The sequence below is a fragment of the Lutra lutra genome, chromosome 18, assembly GCF_902655055.1.
Source record: "Lutra lutra chromosome 18, mLutLut1.2, whole genome shotgun sequence".
Classification (NCBI taxonomy): Eukaryota; Metazoa; Chordata; class Mammalia; order Carnivora; family Mustelidae; genus Lutra; species Lutra lutra.
This window is the reverse complement of record NC_062295.1, coordinates 30609602-30625906: the sequence shown is the minus strand read 5'-3', so window position 1 is coordinate 30625906 and position 16305 is coordinate 30609602. Positions and strand designations below refer to the sequence as shown.

General features: G+C 54.1%; 1 protein-coding gene and 1 long non-coding RNA gene across 4 annotated transcripts; one reads left to right on the top strand and one right to left on the bottom strand.

The window, feature by feature from the left end:
• Positions 1-269: 269 nt before the first annotated feature.
• On the top strand, positions 270-1519 carry LOC125091041 (uncharacterized). Its single transcript, XR_007124562.1, has 4 exons — positions 270-428; positions 777-871; positions 1089-1209; positions 1299-1519. It is a non-coding gene; the product is annotated as an uncharacterized LOC125091041 (long non-coding RNA).
• Positions 1463-3855, bottom strand: ABHD11 (abhydrolase domain containing 11). 3 transcript variants are annotated; one of them, XM_047714439.1, is made up of 6 exons: positions 3649-3854; positions 3341-3476; positions 2626-2767; positions 2268-2438; positions 1970-2151; positions 1463-1753 (listed from the first exon to the last, which is right to left on the bottom strand). In XM_047714439.1, exons 1-6 carry the CDS (start codon positions 3765-3767, stop codon positions 1736-1738), a joined length of 768 nt encoding a protein of 255 aa, XP_047570395.1. In that variant the 5' UTR covers positions 3768-3854; the 3' UTR covers positions 1463-1735. The 3 variants fall into 3 exon arrangements, with proteins under 3 accessions (XP_047570395.1, XP_047570394.1, XP_047570396.1); XM_047714438.1 differs by having other exon boundaries at positions 2594-2767; positions 3649-3851; XM_047714440.1 differs by lacking the exon at positions 2626-2767 and having other exon boundaries at positions 3649-3855.
• Positions 3856-16305: the final 12450 nt, after the last annotated feature.

The following is a 16305-nucleotide window of genomic DNA, read 5'->3' as shown; positions in this document are numbered from 1 at the left end:
GAGTCTACAGCAATGGTTAGGCCTTTTCCCTTCTGTTTCCTGCTGAGCTAAGATTGGCCATATGCGTGGTTGATGGCAAGATGCCAGCCTTTCGAGATGGGGTGCTGGGGCACCTACGCCTGTCCACGTGCAGGATGGTCCTGGCTCTGGCCCTCGGTTCTCATCTCCCGGCGTGGGTGGAGCGCCCCCTTGTGGGGACGGACGAGTGTGACGGTACAGGAAGGGCCTGAGGAAGCTCTGGGCCCCGCAGGAAAGTTCCAGGATCCAGGAGGGGAGTCAGGGGCCCGGCTGGCCAGCCCGGGGCGGAGCCTGACAGGGAGTGCCTCGCCCGGAAGGGAGGGCAAAGGGCTACGTAGTCCGCCTGCCCCACCCCACTGACAAGAGTCCCCGTCACCAGGCCACGCTCTCTGTCCTGGGGCCCTAGAGGGGTAAGTGTCCTTCTGAAACCCTCCTTGTCTCTTTCCTGCGGTTTGGGTGGGAACTTCTTTCCTCCTTGAGGGGCCAAACGCCCCGTCCCCTCTGCTTAGCCTTGTGCCAGGCAGGGGCCACAGTGACACCCCTCATCATCGTGGCCCAGTCCCCCTGCATTACTTTCAGAGGCCCAGGAGAGGCGGTGGGGGATGGGATGGGGGCGGAGGCAGGAAGAGAACTTTCCAGACCCCTCCCCTGCTGACATTAGCATCAGAGCCAAGGGAAGGGCAGTGGGGCCCAGAAGCGGGACACCTCATCTAGACAAGCTCTAGATCTCCACTCCCTCCTCTGTCACCCTACAACAGAGCCCAGAATCCCAAGTGGCTGGAGCACTGGGGGACGCCCAGACAGAGCCCTCGCTGGACCAAGTCCTCCAGGAGCGGGATGAAGCCATTGCCAAGTGAGAGGCAGATGCTTGCGGGGGGTGGGGGGTGTTGGGAGGACAGTGGGTGGCTCACCCTCAGGGCTCTGTCCTGCTAGAGGAGAGGAGGTGAGCAGTCAGGTGTTCCCACAAGGAAAGCCACGGAAGCGCTCACCCTGTCACAAGGCAGGGGGCTGTGGCCACGCAGCAGGTGCGCGGAGTTCAAGCCTCGGGCCGCTCTCCCCGCCGCCTGCAGGAAGCTTGCACTGGAGGCCGAGCTGGACACATGCAAAGCCAAGTTGCGCGCCGTGGAGGCCCAGCTGCTGGAGGTCCTGGAGGAGAAACTGAGGCTGAGGCAGGAGGTGGAGGCCTGGGAGGTAGTGTGGGAACGCCAGCCGGGCCAGGGAGCTCTGGGGAGAAGAGAAAGGGCACAGGGCTGGCCCTGAACCTGCTCTCCCGCCCCCAGGAGGACATGCAGCAGCTGGTGAGGCAGCGGGTCGAGAGTCAGCTGCGGAGAGAGTCCAGGGGCACTCTGGGCACCCCCCTGGGCCCCCGAAATGCGAGGGTCCCCTGGGTCCGGTTGCCCCTGGGTTGGTGGGGACGCTGGCGGTGACAGAGCTCAGCCTGGGACCTTAGCAGCAGTGTCTTTATTCATTAAAGCTTGAGGTCTGACCACCTCCGTACCCTCACGCTCTCTCGGTGCCCGCCCGAGTCCTTTTGCGCAGAAACTGGAGTGGGCCACAGTGCCTGGAAGCCGGGGGTTTCCTGCTTCCTCTCTTCAGCCACTCTTAGGCTAGGAAGCCTCGGATGGCAGCCACAAAGTCCTGGGGGCAGTCGGCGTGGACCCAGTGGCCGGCATGGGGCACAGTCTGCATCTGGGCTCGAGGGAAGAGCCGCCTGATCTCAGCGTGGTGGCTGGGGCTGTCCGTCGAAGAGAAGGCCGTACCGAAGGGGTCAAAGTGGGAGGTTGGGGAGACACAGAGACGCGGAACAGAGCAGGGAGACGAGAGCATATGAGCCCACCTGCCCAGGGATGTTTCTGAATTCTCAGGCACCCCCTGCCCACGCCGAAGCCCTCCCCAAGGCAGGATCCCTAGGCTGGGACCCCTCCCACCACCGCCGCTAAAACTGACTTACCGCACGTATTTTGAGTTTCCACCCAGGAGGAAGAGGGTTGGCCCAGGGTAAGATTCTTGTTGTGGTGGGAAAGCCATGATCTTGTCCAAATGCTGGGCCAGTGCTTCCAAGTTCACCCTCCACACGAAACGTCCATCCGCCTCCACCAGGTTGGTGAGCAGGAAGTGACGCTCCGCCAAGTCCTGGAGGGGGTGGGTCCGGTAGTTGGGGGAGTGAAGTCTCCATGTGAGGTCTGGGGCTGCCACTCTTCCCTTGACAGGTCCCAGCCCACACCACCACCCGGGGATGGGCGTATTACTTGGATAACAGTGCTGAGCTGCTCGTCGGCCAGCTTTCGGGCAGAGGAGCGGGGCACCCCATCTGGGATGTCTACAGCCCTCATGGCGGCCATGTAGGATGGGAAGTTGGAGCTCGGTGTGGTCTCCACTGGGCTGATGTCCACAGCAATCAGGCGTTCTACCAGCTCCGGCTGTTTAAGAGAACCACACTTGGGACCGGCCTTACGGCAGGCACATTGAGTCTCAGGCAGGGTTCCCAGATCCTGAATCTGGCCATCCAAGGCTTGGCTGAGTCCCAGGTCCACACTGGATGCGGGGGAAGCCCCGTACAGGGAGGCTCACCCACCCTCTGGAGTGCCAGCAACATGGCTGTCTTGCCTCCCATGCTGTGGCCAATGAGGACGCAGGGCACGAGGCCCAGCTGGGGCAGGAGGTCCTGCAGGTCCTGGCTCATGGCCTCGTAGCTCATGTCTGGGCTGTGCGGGCTGTCACCATGGTTCCGTGCATCCACCGTGAGCACCTGCAGAGTGGGGAGGGCGGGCAGAGCCGGCATCCACATTCAGGGCACAGACGCCTAAGGCATGGCATTCCTGCGGGCTGAGGGGCATAGAGAGCCTGGGGAAAGGTCGTGAAGTGGAAAAACGGCCCCGATGGTGAGAGGGCCCAGTTCTGACCTAGGAGGCCAGATGGAGGACCTGGGGCTGCTCTGCCAGAGAAGGCCCAAGGAGCATAACCGTGTCTCTGAAGGTTTGGGCTGGCAGGGTGACCACCCAGAGAAAGCTGGTGCCAAGAATTTCTGCCAGCTGGAACCCAGAAGGGCGGGCTACTTCCTGCATAAGGCGGCAAGCTCCCTGTCATCCCTGGGGAACAAACAGGGCTGGTCCCCTTGACCACTGGACCCCTGGACGGCTGAGCTCAGCGTGGAGCACGCACGGCAGCTCTCACACATGAAGGACTGGGTGGGGGCAAGCACGAGAAGGACCGGGGTCCACCTAGGGCCCCGGTGTGCCATGCAGCCTCCATCCCCTCCCCCATGCCGGCTGAGGGAGACGGGCCACGCCTCCGCGGGGCCCCGCCTCTCCCGGAAGCTCACCCTTCGGCCAGTCTGCTGGGCGAGGGCCTTGGCGATGGAGCTGAAGTTGGTCTTGGAGCCGAAGAGCCCGTGCAGGAACACCAGGGCCGGGCGCGCCGCCTCTCCGTCCAGAAGCTTGTAGGATAGCAGCACCGACCTGGAGGGAGGCGCGAGGGCGGTGGAGGGGTCTAAGCCGGCTGGGGAAGGGGTTCCGGGGAGCGGCCTGGGCGGGGGCGGGGGCGGGCACAGACGGAGGAGGCGGGGCCGCCACGGCAGGACTGACCGGGGAGGAACGACGGACGGCCTCCCACATGGCGCCCTTGACTGACCTCGGCTCGGCGCCGCTTCGGCCACTGCTGCTGGGTGCGACGAGCGCCCTGGAGAAGCTGAGGTTGCAGGGGCCGAGCCCCCTAAGGGGGAGCCTCCAGGAGCGGGTCCAGCGGAGCATGCCCGGGAACTACTACCCGAGCTCACCGCGGCCTGGTCCCCTCGCTCCGCCTCCTGCCTTCGCTCAGGACCCCGCCCAGTTCCGACTGTAGCCCCGCCCTCTTCCCCGCCCACTAGCACGGACTACCCCGCCCCCGCCCTCGTTTCCTTACGTAATCCCAGGGTACGGTCTGTTCCTCAGCTCCGCCCCCTACGTCATTACGCTATCCCCTCAGCCTCCGCGCCGGCAGGCGGGAGAACCGCCCCTGGCCACGCCCCGGGCGGAGCCACCTTGTTCCCTGGTTACGCCCTCGCGAAGCTCCGCCCAGCCTCTTCCGGCGTCGAATCCTGGCGGCGAATCAGAGTCCTGTGGCGTGGGAGTCCCATCCCCGCCGCTCGGAACGTCCCGGATTTGGGGCGCGCGCTTTGGGCACCGGTGGGGCAGGTCTTTGGCGAGCCGAGGAGGCCCTGCCTTGGCCCGCGCCCGCCCCGCACCTGGCCTGCTCCTCTGCCTTCACGCACCGCCTTGGATGGGCGTCATACTTTCAGTGCCGCGGGCGGGAGCGGAGGGGCGCTGGGAGGGGCCCTCGTCATCGCGGCGCCGGCTTGGGGGCGCCGTGCTGCCCAGCCGGGGGCCCAGGCAGGCCGGGTGGTGCCCCTCTTCCCCATCCTGAAGTCCTCGACTGGAGAGGTCATCAACCACCCTCCACGCCCGCCCTTTACAGATGGGGAAACTGAGGCAAATGGCTGCACAAGAGGCAGAACCAGAATCGCTGTCGGATGTGACGTTCTTTTTTTTTTTCTTGGTTCGTGTCCCCCCCACCCCCCTGGCCATCCTACCGGCTCTTCCACCCGTGCTTCCTATGAACTCCCCAGCTCGAAAACTGCATCTGCACACCTGCCTTTTACTTTCCAGCCCCAGGACTCCCTCTGCTGGCTGCTGCGGGGGCCTTCCGGATAGCCAACGGCCCAACTCCCGCGTGGCTTTAGAGGTCCAGGATAACTGCCACCTCCTCAAAAGCCTTCCCGGATTTCCCCATCTCTTCCACCCCACGTTCTCAAAGCTGGCTTTCTCTGTCCACCGCAGTCTGGGAGCTCCTGGCGGACTGGAGACACGTTTTTGTTTATCTAGGGCAAAGTGCAATAGTAATCTTTTTACTGAATGATTGCGAAGAGATTCGAGGCACTAGCTGAGGCTTAGGTGAAGGTCCACCTAGGGCCTGGGTCAGTGCCCCTTGCAGGAGATGACATCTGGACCAGCCAGGCCTCTCCCTCCTCAGGGCAGGCCCGATGGAGTCAAGACCTGTAGGATGCATCTGAACTCCAAGGTGTTATAAATACCTTGCCCAGTGAGATGGCTCCCACCTTGAGTCAGCCTGGGGACTGGCAGTTATTTTGTTCTAATGAGAGAAGGGCTTTGAGGTCATGGGGGACCGCTAAGCACAGCAGGTGGTGTGATGATTTGTTCCCAGAATTGTCGTTAGGGGACTGATGAGCACACCTGAGCCCTGGATGGGGGCTGGACCAAGGCATGGGAGGGGTCCTTGGAGGAGACACCAAGCAGGGTGTTTTCCTAGAATTGGTGGATGAAGGGGCAGGGGGTGGACATAACGTTGGTGATTCAGAAGGTTAATATTCCAAATGTGGTTTTAAACCACCCTCCACCTCCTCCCCAGCCTACTGTCTAGCCAGGCAACGTGAGCCTGGCCCATGACCCTGGACCATCTGCTCAGAGCCCTGGGTCTGTGGCAGAAGCAGTCTGGAGACATTCCTGAGACCTGGCCAAAGCCCCATCACGTGGCTGGTTAGGGCCTGGGAGCAAGCGGAAAAACCAGTTGGCTTGAGGTTTCCACTTCGGAGGAAGCGGTGGGGCCTGGGTAGGGGTTGTTGCCATCTGGGAAGGACTCTGGTGTTGTTGTGTTGGGGAGGGGTCAAAATGGGGGCTGCCCACCCTTCCCCAGCTTGTTTAGGAACTGGCTAACTCCTAACTGGTTTGTGAGGATCTCTCTCTCTTGGAGGGGGGGGTGTCCAGCCCTTGGTTGGGGGGAGGCCTTCTGGAGCCCCTGATATGCTGAGGTCATGTGGGGGAGGGGGCAAAGGGGTGTGAATAAGACGGCCCTGGGAGTCTTTGTTCCCAGCATCCCTGCTCCCAGCCGTCCCCAGGTCCCTGTGAACTGGGAGGGTGTTGTCATCCTCATTTTACTGCTGAGAAAATGGAGACGCGGGAGGGGAATAACCCAGCTCCAGCCGCTCAGCACGTGTGTGGCCCAACCCATTCCTTCCCAGGAATTTGACTCCTAGTGCAGTGCTCCCGGTAGTCCCCGCCCTTCTGGCTGGGAATCCGTGGGCCCCCCAAGGGGTGCGGCCGGCGGCGGCAGGGACACTGGGCCCCGGGGGCGGCAGCGCGGAAGGGGTTAAGACAGGGAGGCAGGCGGGTGTCCCATCGCTGCACCTGGCTCAGTATCGGTCACGTGGCCGGGGTTTCACCTGCCCCGCTGAGCAGGGACAATCGGGCCGCTTGTTTCCAGGTTGGTCGCCATGGTGACAGGAGTGTGCCAGGGGAGGTCAGCAGGGCAAATTCCTGCCTGCTGGCCGGGTGGGGCCAGAGTGTCAGTCGTGCCGTGGCGGGGCTCCCAGGAGACCCCTGGAGGCTTCCCCGGGGGGGGGGGGGGGGGGGGGGGGGGGGGGCGCTAGGTGATTCCCCGCCCAGCCTCCTCCTGCCCCTGCCACTCAGCCTTCTCAGATTTGGATCCTGAGTTTTTTAAGCTGCAGGGACTTTTCTGTGCATTCCCCATTGCAGCCTTTCCCACAGCGGCACGGTAATCCCGACGCCTCCCCCAGACTCACCGAGCACTTCCAGAACATTCCCTTTTCCCTTCATCCCTTCAAAAATAACGGCTACTTTGGAGAAAGTATGCACCTTTCTAGACAGCCATGAGCAGGACGAGAAACTCAGGGACCACACAGCAGTGGGTGGTGTGGAGTAATTTTTTTCTTCCTAGCAGGTGGGGGAGGCCCCTGGAGCCATTGATAAAAGGCAGGGAGTGCACAGGGCCCAGAACATCTCTGGGCCCCCTCTCTGCCACCTCCAGGCCCCCTCCCCACATTCCCTCCCCTCTGAGCTTCCCACCAGGCCACACACCTTCATGTCCTGCTTTGCTCCCCTCACTCCTCTGCTCCAGAAAGGCCCTCAGGTCCTGCTGGCTGCAACCCTGTCGACACTTTTCCCACCTCCAGACCCATGTGCACACTGTACCCCCAGTCACAGCCTCCTCGAAAGCATAGATCTTAAAGTAGGGGGGTGAGGAGTCTGGGTGGCGGGCTGGGCAGAGTGGGTGGACCCAGCCCACTCCATTCCCCTGGGAAAAACACCAACCTGCAGGGGACACTGCAGCCCCCCCTGCCTGCATTTGGGACCCTTTACTTATTGAGCACCTACTATGTGCTAGGCACTGGGGTTGCAAGGATGACCCCAGATCCACTCACAGACCTGACAGTCTGGTGGGGAGGATACCAACGAATGTGTAATCGTGTAATCGCACACACAGTAAATATGCAAAGGAAGGCGGAGAGAGAAAGGAGGGGTGCCTCTGGCCCTGGGACCAGGTAGTGCAAATGTGCAGAAGTGATGCTTGAATGGAGGTCGGAAAGATGAGTAGGAGTCAGGGCCGGTGAAGGGCTTACAGTGGAGGAGGGTGTTCCAGAAGTTGGGACCATCACTGCAATGGCAGAGCCCTCCCCTCTCCCAAGGCAGAATCTTGGGAATCATTCTAGGTGCATCTTCCTTACCTCCCCTGCCACCACCCAATCCCTCCCCCAGTTGCTATGGATTTTTATCTTCCAGATAACTCTGATATCCATTCTCTGCTGTCCAAATCCACGACCCCATCCCTTCTCCAGGGATGGCCAGCTCCCTGTCCATTTCCCTACACAGTACTCAGCGTGATCTTTTCCAAACATATAATGAATTTCTGGGTTCATCTAGTTGGTTCCTTCCTACTTTTCCGTGCTCATTGCTACTGGGGATGCATGGGGCTGACCCAAGAGTAGAAAAGCTGGTTTGTGTGTTTCAGGAGCTAAAGCCCTTAGGGGAAGGGAATTCCTCTGCAGAGACCAGAGCTTGGCCCAGAATGGGAGGGGCGTCTGTCGCCCACTTCTTGGCTTCTCAGCAGGCTCCCCAGAGAGGAAACAGCTCAGGGGTCTACTGGGCTGGCAGAACCATAGGCAGCTTGCAACATTCTCCCCGGTCCCAAGCCCAAAGCAGACACAGTACCAGGACTGAATTGGTCACTGAATCAAAATGACAATGTCTCAGCAGTGACCACTGTTTCCTGAGGGCTGGATGCTGTCCAACCAGTCCTTCTTCCAGCCACCAACGTCCCCTCCCCCCATACCAAACAAACTTGGGCCTGCTGAATATCCTGGAATTGTGGCCCCAACCCAGGGGGACTGAAGTTTAACGTGACTCCCACTGCGGGGGCAGAACCCCACATCACAGAAATCATGGCATTGTATGTCTAAGTCAAGAGACTGACTTTCATAATCGTGATAATACCATGCACATCCGTCTGCAACTGACTTTCTTTTTAAATCAATAATCCAGTAATCCATTCAACAAATATTTACTGAACACATGCTAAAGCCAAGTATGAATTTTTAATAAAATTTTTATTTATTCATGTATTTATTTAGAGAGAATTCAAGCAGAGGGGAGGGCAGAGCCCAACTTGGGACTCGATCCCACGGCCCCCAAATCATGACCTGAGCCGAAATCAAGAGTCAGACGCTTAACTGACTCAGTCATCGAGGCGGCCTGATTTTTCTTTTTTTAATGCCAAGTATGAATTTTAAAGCTAGAGATATGGCAATTACATGGCTCTGTTTCTCAAGCAACACAAAAAACCCAAACCCCAAATCCCCTACTTTTCTATTCTCCATTAGGGGGGACAGGCTGCAAAGAAATAAACAAAGAAATAAGTGTATAAGTATAAATTGTGTAAGTTCAGTGAGCAGGGTGCTGTGTTTGCTAGTAATTGGGGTTGGCAATATTAAGTAGGATGGTAAGGAAAGGCCTCAGGTAAGGTGACATCTGAAGGATAAGAAGGAAGCCGTCATATGAACGCCAGGGGAGAAGTGTCCTACACAGAGATAACAGTGTATGCAAAGGCCCTGCGGTGCACAGAGGAAGCAAGGGGAGCAAGGCATGAGGTAGGTAGGTTGGAGTTGGTCCGAGCAGGAGCCTGGTAGGGAATTTGATTTTTATTCTAAGAAAAACGAGAGCTGGGGAAGGGTTTAAGGAGGGACAGACATTCATTTTTATAGGACTCTTTGGGTGCATAGTGGAAGATGGAGGGACAGACTGAAGGGCACATGGAGGAGGGGAAGGAAAATCAGCTTGGACACTACTGTGGTTGTCCAGTTAGGACACGATGTCCACTTCTTTCTATTTATTTATTTATTTATTTATTTGACAGAGAGAGATCACAGGTAGGCAGAGAGGCAGGCAGAGAGAGAGAGGAGGAAGCAGGCTCCCTGCTGAGCAGAGAGCCCGACGTGGGGCTCGATCCCAGGACCCTGGGATCATGACCTGAGCCGAAGGCAGAGGCTTTAACCCACTGAGCCACCCAGGCGCCCCACGATGTCCACTTCTGGCTGGGAGGTGGCCATGGAGGTAGAGAAAGGTAGATATCAGATATGTTTTGGAGTTAGAATCAGCAAGATTTGATGAAGAATTGGATGGGTAGAGAGGACAATAGGGAGGGAAAGGGAGGAGACTAGGACAACTCCTAGGTTTCTGGACAGACCACCTGGGTAGGTAGTTGTGCTGTTTACAGAGCTGGGGAAGGCTGGCAAGGAAGTTTCCACCCACTACAAGGTACTAGTAGGGAGGGACAATCTAGAGTTTCGTTGTTGTTGTTGTTTTTAAGATTTTATTTATTTATTTGTCAGAGAGACAGAGAGAGTAGAAGCAGGGGTGTGGCAAGCAGAAGGAGAAGCAGGCTCCCCACTGAGGAAGGATTTCCTGATGTGGGACTCGATTCCAGGACCCTGGGATCACGACCCAGGCAGAAGGCAGATGCTTAACCGACCGAACCACCCAGACATCCCACAATCTAGAGTCCTACTTGACGCATGTTAAGGTCGAGTTGCCCGTGAGATACTGGTAATAGTCAACATTTGTCGAGTGCTTACCATGTGCTAAACACCATTCTAAGTGCTTTATCTATTTACTGATTTTGTCCTCATAAGAACTGTATTACTTTATTTGTCGGTCCCTCTTTAGAGCTAAATGCATTGAGCCGCAGACAGGTTAATGAACTGCCCACCATCCCCAAGCTTGGAGGCTGCAGGGCCGGGATCCAGTCCCAAGTGGCTGGGGTCCAGGGGCCACGCCATTGTTAACCTCTGTGCCCCACCACCCGCACGGCACCCGGCACCCGGCACCCGAGGAGGCAGCTGGATGCCTGCATGGGGAGCTGGGAGGAGAGGTCTGGGAGCGGGAGGGTGTTAAAGCCGTTAAAGCCGTGGGAATGGGTGAGACAATCAAAGGGTTCACCAGAGCATCAGAGGAAGAGAAGAATGCCCAGGAGGAAATACTGAGCAGTGGCAGGAGGAGGGCTGCGGGGGACGGTGGGGAGGGACTGGTCCCAAAGGGCAGGGGAACTGAGGTTCTGAGGAGGAGGAAGCAATCACCTGTGTCAAAAGTTGCTGAGAGTGAGTAAGTTCTGCATAGAAAAGTGACTGTAGGCCATGGCAACCTGGAGGCCACTGGGGACCTTGCCAAGAGTGGCTTGGAGTGCTGAAGGAGTGGGGGCAGGAGCAGACGGGAGAGGCTGATTGGCCCGTGGGAGCAGAGGAGGCAAAATCTTCTGGGGTGGTCTTTGTTTGGAAATGTGAAGTCAAGAAAACTTTTTTTTTTTTTTTTTTGGCAAGAGAAAGAAGGTATTTCGTTTCTTTCTTTCATAATTCTTTTTTTTTAAAGATTTATTTATTTATTCATTTGGCGGAGAGAGAGATCACAAGGAGGCAGAGCAGAAGGCAGAGAGAAAGGGGGGGGAAGCTGGCTTCCCACTGAGCAGAGAGCCCGATGCGATGCAGGGCTCGATCCCAGGACCCTGAGATCATGACCTGAGCCAAAGGCAGAGGCTTAACCCACTGAGCCACCCAGGTGCCCCAAAGAAGATATTTCTGAGGAATATTTTTTTATGTCAATGCAGACTTACTTTTTTTTTTAACACCTTTTTTTATTTTTAAAATTTTTTATAAACATATAATGTATTTTTATCCCCAGGGGTACAGGTCTGTGAAGCGCCAGGTTTACACACTTCACAGCACTCACCATAGCACATACCCTCCCCAATGTCCATAACCCCACCCCCCTCTCCCAAACCCCCTCCCCCCTGCAACCCTCAGTTTGTTTTGTTTAACACCTTTTTATTATGAAAAATTTGAAACATATGTGAAGGGGGATAAAATGGGGGCCCCACTCTACCTAGTACCCAGCTTCGACAATGATCACTCAAGGTCCGTCTTGTTTCATCTATACCCCATCTATGTCTTTCCCACCTGCACGTGCTTTGGAAGTAAATCTCACACCTCATACCAGTGCATCTGTAAATATTTCCGTATGTTTCTTTAAAGGCTAAGGGCTCTTTTGTTTGTTGGTTTTTTAAACATAAAACCACCATATCATTTACACACTTGAAGAAGTCATAGTCCCTTAAGATTATCAATGATCTACTCATTGTTCCAATGTCGGACTGTCCGAACTGTCTCATTTTTTTTTTTTAAGATTTTATTTATTTATTTGACAGGGAGAGAGATCACAAGTAGGCAGAGAGGCAGGCAGACAGGTGGGGAAGCAGGTTCCCTGCTGAGCAGAGAGCCCGATGTGGGGCTTGATCACAGGACCCTGAGATCATGACCTGAGCTGAAGGCAGAGGCTTTAACCCACTGAGCCACCCACGTGCCCCTCAAACTGTCTCATATATGCTATCAGCTCTAAGAGTCTCCATCAGGAACCTATGAATGGCCACAACCGTGATTAGTTGATATCTCTTTTAAGTCTCTTTTGATCTATAGATTCCCCTACATCTCAATTTCTTTCCTTGAAAACGAAATGCATTTTTTTTGGGGGGTCACTGAAGAACCCAGTTGCCGTTTTGCTGACCATATTCTGTGTTGCTGTGCTCCTCCTTCCTTTGCATATCCTGTAAACTGGTAGTAGATCTAGAAAATTGATCAGATTCCGATTTTATTGGTTCATTTATTTTTCTGCAAGACTCCTACACAAGACACGTTGTACTTGATTTTTTTTTTTTTTTTAAACGGCAGCCCATTTGTACTGGTTAGGACATCTCAGGCTGGAACCCCAAGTCACACGGGTTTAAGCAGTGAGATCTAAGGAGGGTGAGGACCCAGGGAGCTGACAGTGACTACAGGGCAGAAAACGTTTCCAGGGCTCCACGTTCCACCTCTCCAGACTGACGTCCTCATCGTGGGCCTCATGGCTTCTTGGGCTCATTCTTTTTGGGGTTCAAGTTGGCGATAGAATTCCAGTCACTCCCACCCATCCAAGGAAAGTCAGGGTGCTGTCTTAGAAAATGTGGAAGCCATTTCCTGCTGCCCCCCCCCAAGCCCCATCTTCCCTCCTGTCTCATTGGCCACAGCTGTCACATGCGCACCGTAAACCAGTCACCGTGGAGCGAAAGAGATCAGCCACCACGATTGGCTTCATCTAATCCCCAGAACGGCAGGTACCTGAGGATTGAGTAAAACGAGTATTGCACTCCCTTGCACGCTCTGTACTGCAGGACAAAGTTATCTGCAAGTGGAATTGCTGGGTGTTAGAGGATCTTTATAAGGGACTTTGATTTGATTGATTTTATAGAAATGGCCAGATTGCCCTTTAACACTGTTGTATCAATATAAGCTTCCCCAGCTGGGGGGACATCTGCGTTGTTTCCACTCCTGGGCCATTGGGAACAGGCTGTGAACACGGGCGTGCAAATATGTCTTTGAGATCCCGCTTCCAGTTCTTGTAGGTATAGACCCAGAAGTGGAATGGTTTGATCACAGGCAGTTTTATTTTTAATTTTTTAATTAAAAATTTTAAATTTATCTTCTTATTTCTTTAATTTTTAATTTTTTGAAGTGACACCATACTGTTTTCCATTTTACATTCCCACGAACAGTGCACGAGAGTTCCAATTTCTCCACATCTTCAACACCAGTTTTTTTTTTTTTAGATTATTTATTTATTTATTTGATAGAGAAAGATCACAAGTAGGCAGAGAGGCAGGCAGAAGGAGGGGGAAGCAGGCTCCCCATTGAGCAGAGAGCCTGATGCGGGGCTCGATCCCAGGACTCTGAGATCATGACCTGAACCGAAGGCAGAGGCTTTAACCCACTGAGCCACCCAGAGGCCCCAACATCAGTTTTTTTTTCTTCCTTCTGTCCTTTTTCTTTTTCTAGAGTAGACATCTCTCTCTCTCTCTTTTTTTTTTTTAAAAGATTTTATCTATTTATTTCACAGAGAGAGAGATCACAAGTAAGCAGAGAGGCAGGCAGAGGTAGAGGGAGAAGCTGGCTCCCTGCTGAGCAGAGAGCTGGATGTGGGACTTGATCCCAGGACCCTGGGATCATGACCCAAGCTGAAGGCAGACACTTTAACTGACTGAGCCACCCAGGCGCCCCTCTCTCTTTCTTTTTTTTAAAGAGGAGCCCAACAGGACTTGATCTCATGACCCTGAGATCAAGACCTGAGCTGAGATCTAGAGTCAGACCTGAGCCCCTCAGGCAACCCTATAGGGGCCATCTTAATGAGGGTGAAGTATTATCTCATCGTGGTCTTGATTTGCTTTCCCTAATGATCAGTGATGTTGAGCATCTTTTCATATGTGCTTACTGGCCATTCATATATCGTCTTTGGAGCAACATCTATCCAAATCCTTTGCCTGTTTTTGCATTGGCTCTTTTTGTAGGTGTTGAGTTTTTTTTTTTATAAATACTCTTTTTTTTAAAATATTTTATTTATTTATTTGACAGAGACAGAGGGATCACAAGTAGGCAGAGAAGCAGTCAGAGAGAGAGGAGGAAGCAGGCTCCCTGCTGAGCAGAGAGCCTGATGCGGGGCTCGATCCCAGGACCCTGAGGTCATGACCTGAGCCGAAGGCAGAGGCTTAACCCCCTGAGCCACCCAGGCACCCCTGTAGGTGTTGAGTTTTAGGAGTTCTCTATATATGTTGGATATTAATCCCTTAGCTGCTGTATGATTTGCTGCTCCCATTGTCTCCCATTCTGTGGGTTGTCTTCTCACTCTGTCCATAGTATCCTTTGATGCACAAAGTTTTAAATTTTTCATTGGGTCCAGTTCGTCTATTTTTTTTTCTTTTGTTACCTGTGCCTTTGGTGTTATAGCCAAGATATTGGTGCCAAGTCCAATATTGTGAAACTTTTGTTGTATGTTTTCTTCTAAGAGTTTTATAGGCTGAGCACTTAAAAAGAAAAAGATTTTATTTATTTGAGAGAGAGAGAGAGAGACAACAAGAGAATGACCAAGAACAAGGGGAGGGGCATCTGGGTGGCTCAGTGGGTTAAAGCCTCTGCCTTTGGCTCAGGTCATGATCCCAGAGTCCTGGGATTGAACCCCTCATCAGGCTCTCTGCCCAGCGGAGAGTCTGCTTCTCCCTCTCCCTCTGCCTGCCTCTCTGCCTACTTGTGATCTCTCTCTGTCAAATAAATAAATAAAACCTTAAAAGAAAAACCTCTCATTAAAAAAAAAAGAACAAGGGGAGTAGCAGAGGGAGAGGGAGAAGCAGACTCCCCACTGAGCAGGGACCCCGATGTGGGAGTCAATCCCAGGACCCTGAGATCATGACCTGAGCCAAAGGCAGATGCTTAACTGACTGAACCACACAGGCACCCCTCCTTTTTTGTTGCTGTTTAAGATTTTATTTATTTATTTTAGAGAGAGAGAGAGAGAGCAGGGGGAGGGGCAGAGGGAGGGGGAGAGAGAATCCTAAGCAGACTTGGAGCTGAGTGCAGAGCCCAATGCGGGACTGGACCTCATGACCCTGAGATTCCGACCTGAGCCAAAACCAGGAGTCAGATGCCTAACCGACTGCACCACTCAGGTGCCTTAAAAAAGCTTAGCTCTTAGGTCTTTGATCTATTTTGTGTTAATTTTTGTATATGGCATTATATAAAGGTTTAGCTTCATCTTCTGCGGGCGGATATCCACTTGTCCTAGCACCATTTGGGGAGGAGACTAGATAGACGATTCTTCCTCCATCAAGTGTTCTTGGCACCCTTGTGGAAATCATTTGAGCCCATATGTGACCGTTCATTTCTGGGTTCTCTCATTCTGTTTCATTGGTCTCTTTGTCAGTACCGTACTGCTTTGAAGACTCTAGCCTTGTGTTACGGTTTGAAATCTACCAGTGTGAGTCCTTCAACTTCGTTCTTTTGGCACCCTGGATGTGAGCCTTGTCTCTCACTCACTGAACATCAGCTCCATGCTCGTGCTGGCATTAGGCTAAGCCTGGGACATACGAAGGTGAACAGGGTGCGTAGGGCCCCACCCCAGCAGAGCCGATGGTTTAGGGGCAGGAGAAAGACAAGTTCAGAGGTCATTCCGGGAGGTAGCATGTGAGTTAGTGTGGTCTTTGTGAGTTTCCACTACGGCGTGTTGTGGCTAGCACTCAGAGTATGGAAGGTGCTGGAATGGCTCATCTCCAGATCCCTGCACATGGACCCCAGATTCAGCGGCGGCTTTAGGAGCAAGTGACCACGTGCGTGGATGCTGTATCATTGGTTTTTATGAGTCTCTGCCCCTCATGCTAGACGATGCAGAAGAGATTCATTCTAAAACAAAGTCAGGGAAACACGTGGCTTGAATCAGGCTCGGGGAGATCATATTATTCTGTTCCAAAGTGTCTTCAAGTAGAAATGGTCAATGAACTGAGAAATCGTTGAGAAGACAATGTAATTTCCTTCTTCTTCTTCTTCTTCTTCTTCTTCTTTTTTTTTTTTTTTAGGTGTCCTTTGTTGAGAGTGTAGTTCAGAAACATTTGTTCACACTGGTGTGTATGTGTGTGTGTGTTTTAAGTAGGCGTCACGCTGGGTGTGGAGCCCAACCCAGGGCTTGAACTCAACGACCCTGAGATCAAGACCTGAGCTGAGATCAAGGATCTGAAGCTTAATTGACTGAGCCACCCAGGCCCCCTTGGTCATTTTGTTCTGATTATGCTTATGTTATGGCCAGCTGACGAGAAACGCTGTGGGATTGTTTGAAAGGGAGAAGGGATTCTCGCAGAGACCAACAAAGGCCAAGATGGGGCCCTGGATGGATGGCACTGTGCAGGGATGGGCTGGCGGTCAGGGAAGCTTCCCTCAGCCAAGACACGACATGACCTCTAAGCTTGCCAGGAGGGGTGAGGCAAGGGCAGGGAAATTGCCAAGAACAGAGAAGAGCTTGTGGTGAGGCCCAGGGCCTGGAGAGGGCAGGGTTCATGCAGAATTGAAGGATGTCCGGACGAGTTGGGCCTTGAGGGTTGGGG

Bases quoted from the DNA above. Each gene is read 5' to 3' on its own strand.
- ABHD11 (XM_047714438.1), bottom strand. From the start codon at position 3,767: ATGCTCCGCTGGACCCGCTCCTGGAGGCTCCCCCTTAGGGGGCTCGGC. The intron at 2,152-2,267 runs GTAATACGCCCA...CACCCCCTCCAG, and splicing joins AGCTCAGCACTGTTATCCAA to GACTTGGCGGAGCGTCACTT. The intron at 1,754-1,969 runs GTAAGTCAGTTT...TTCGACGGACAG, and splicing joins GGAAACTCAAAATACGTGCG to CCCCAGCCACCACGCTGAGA.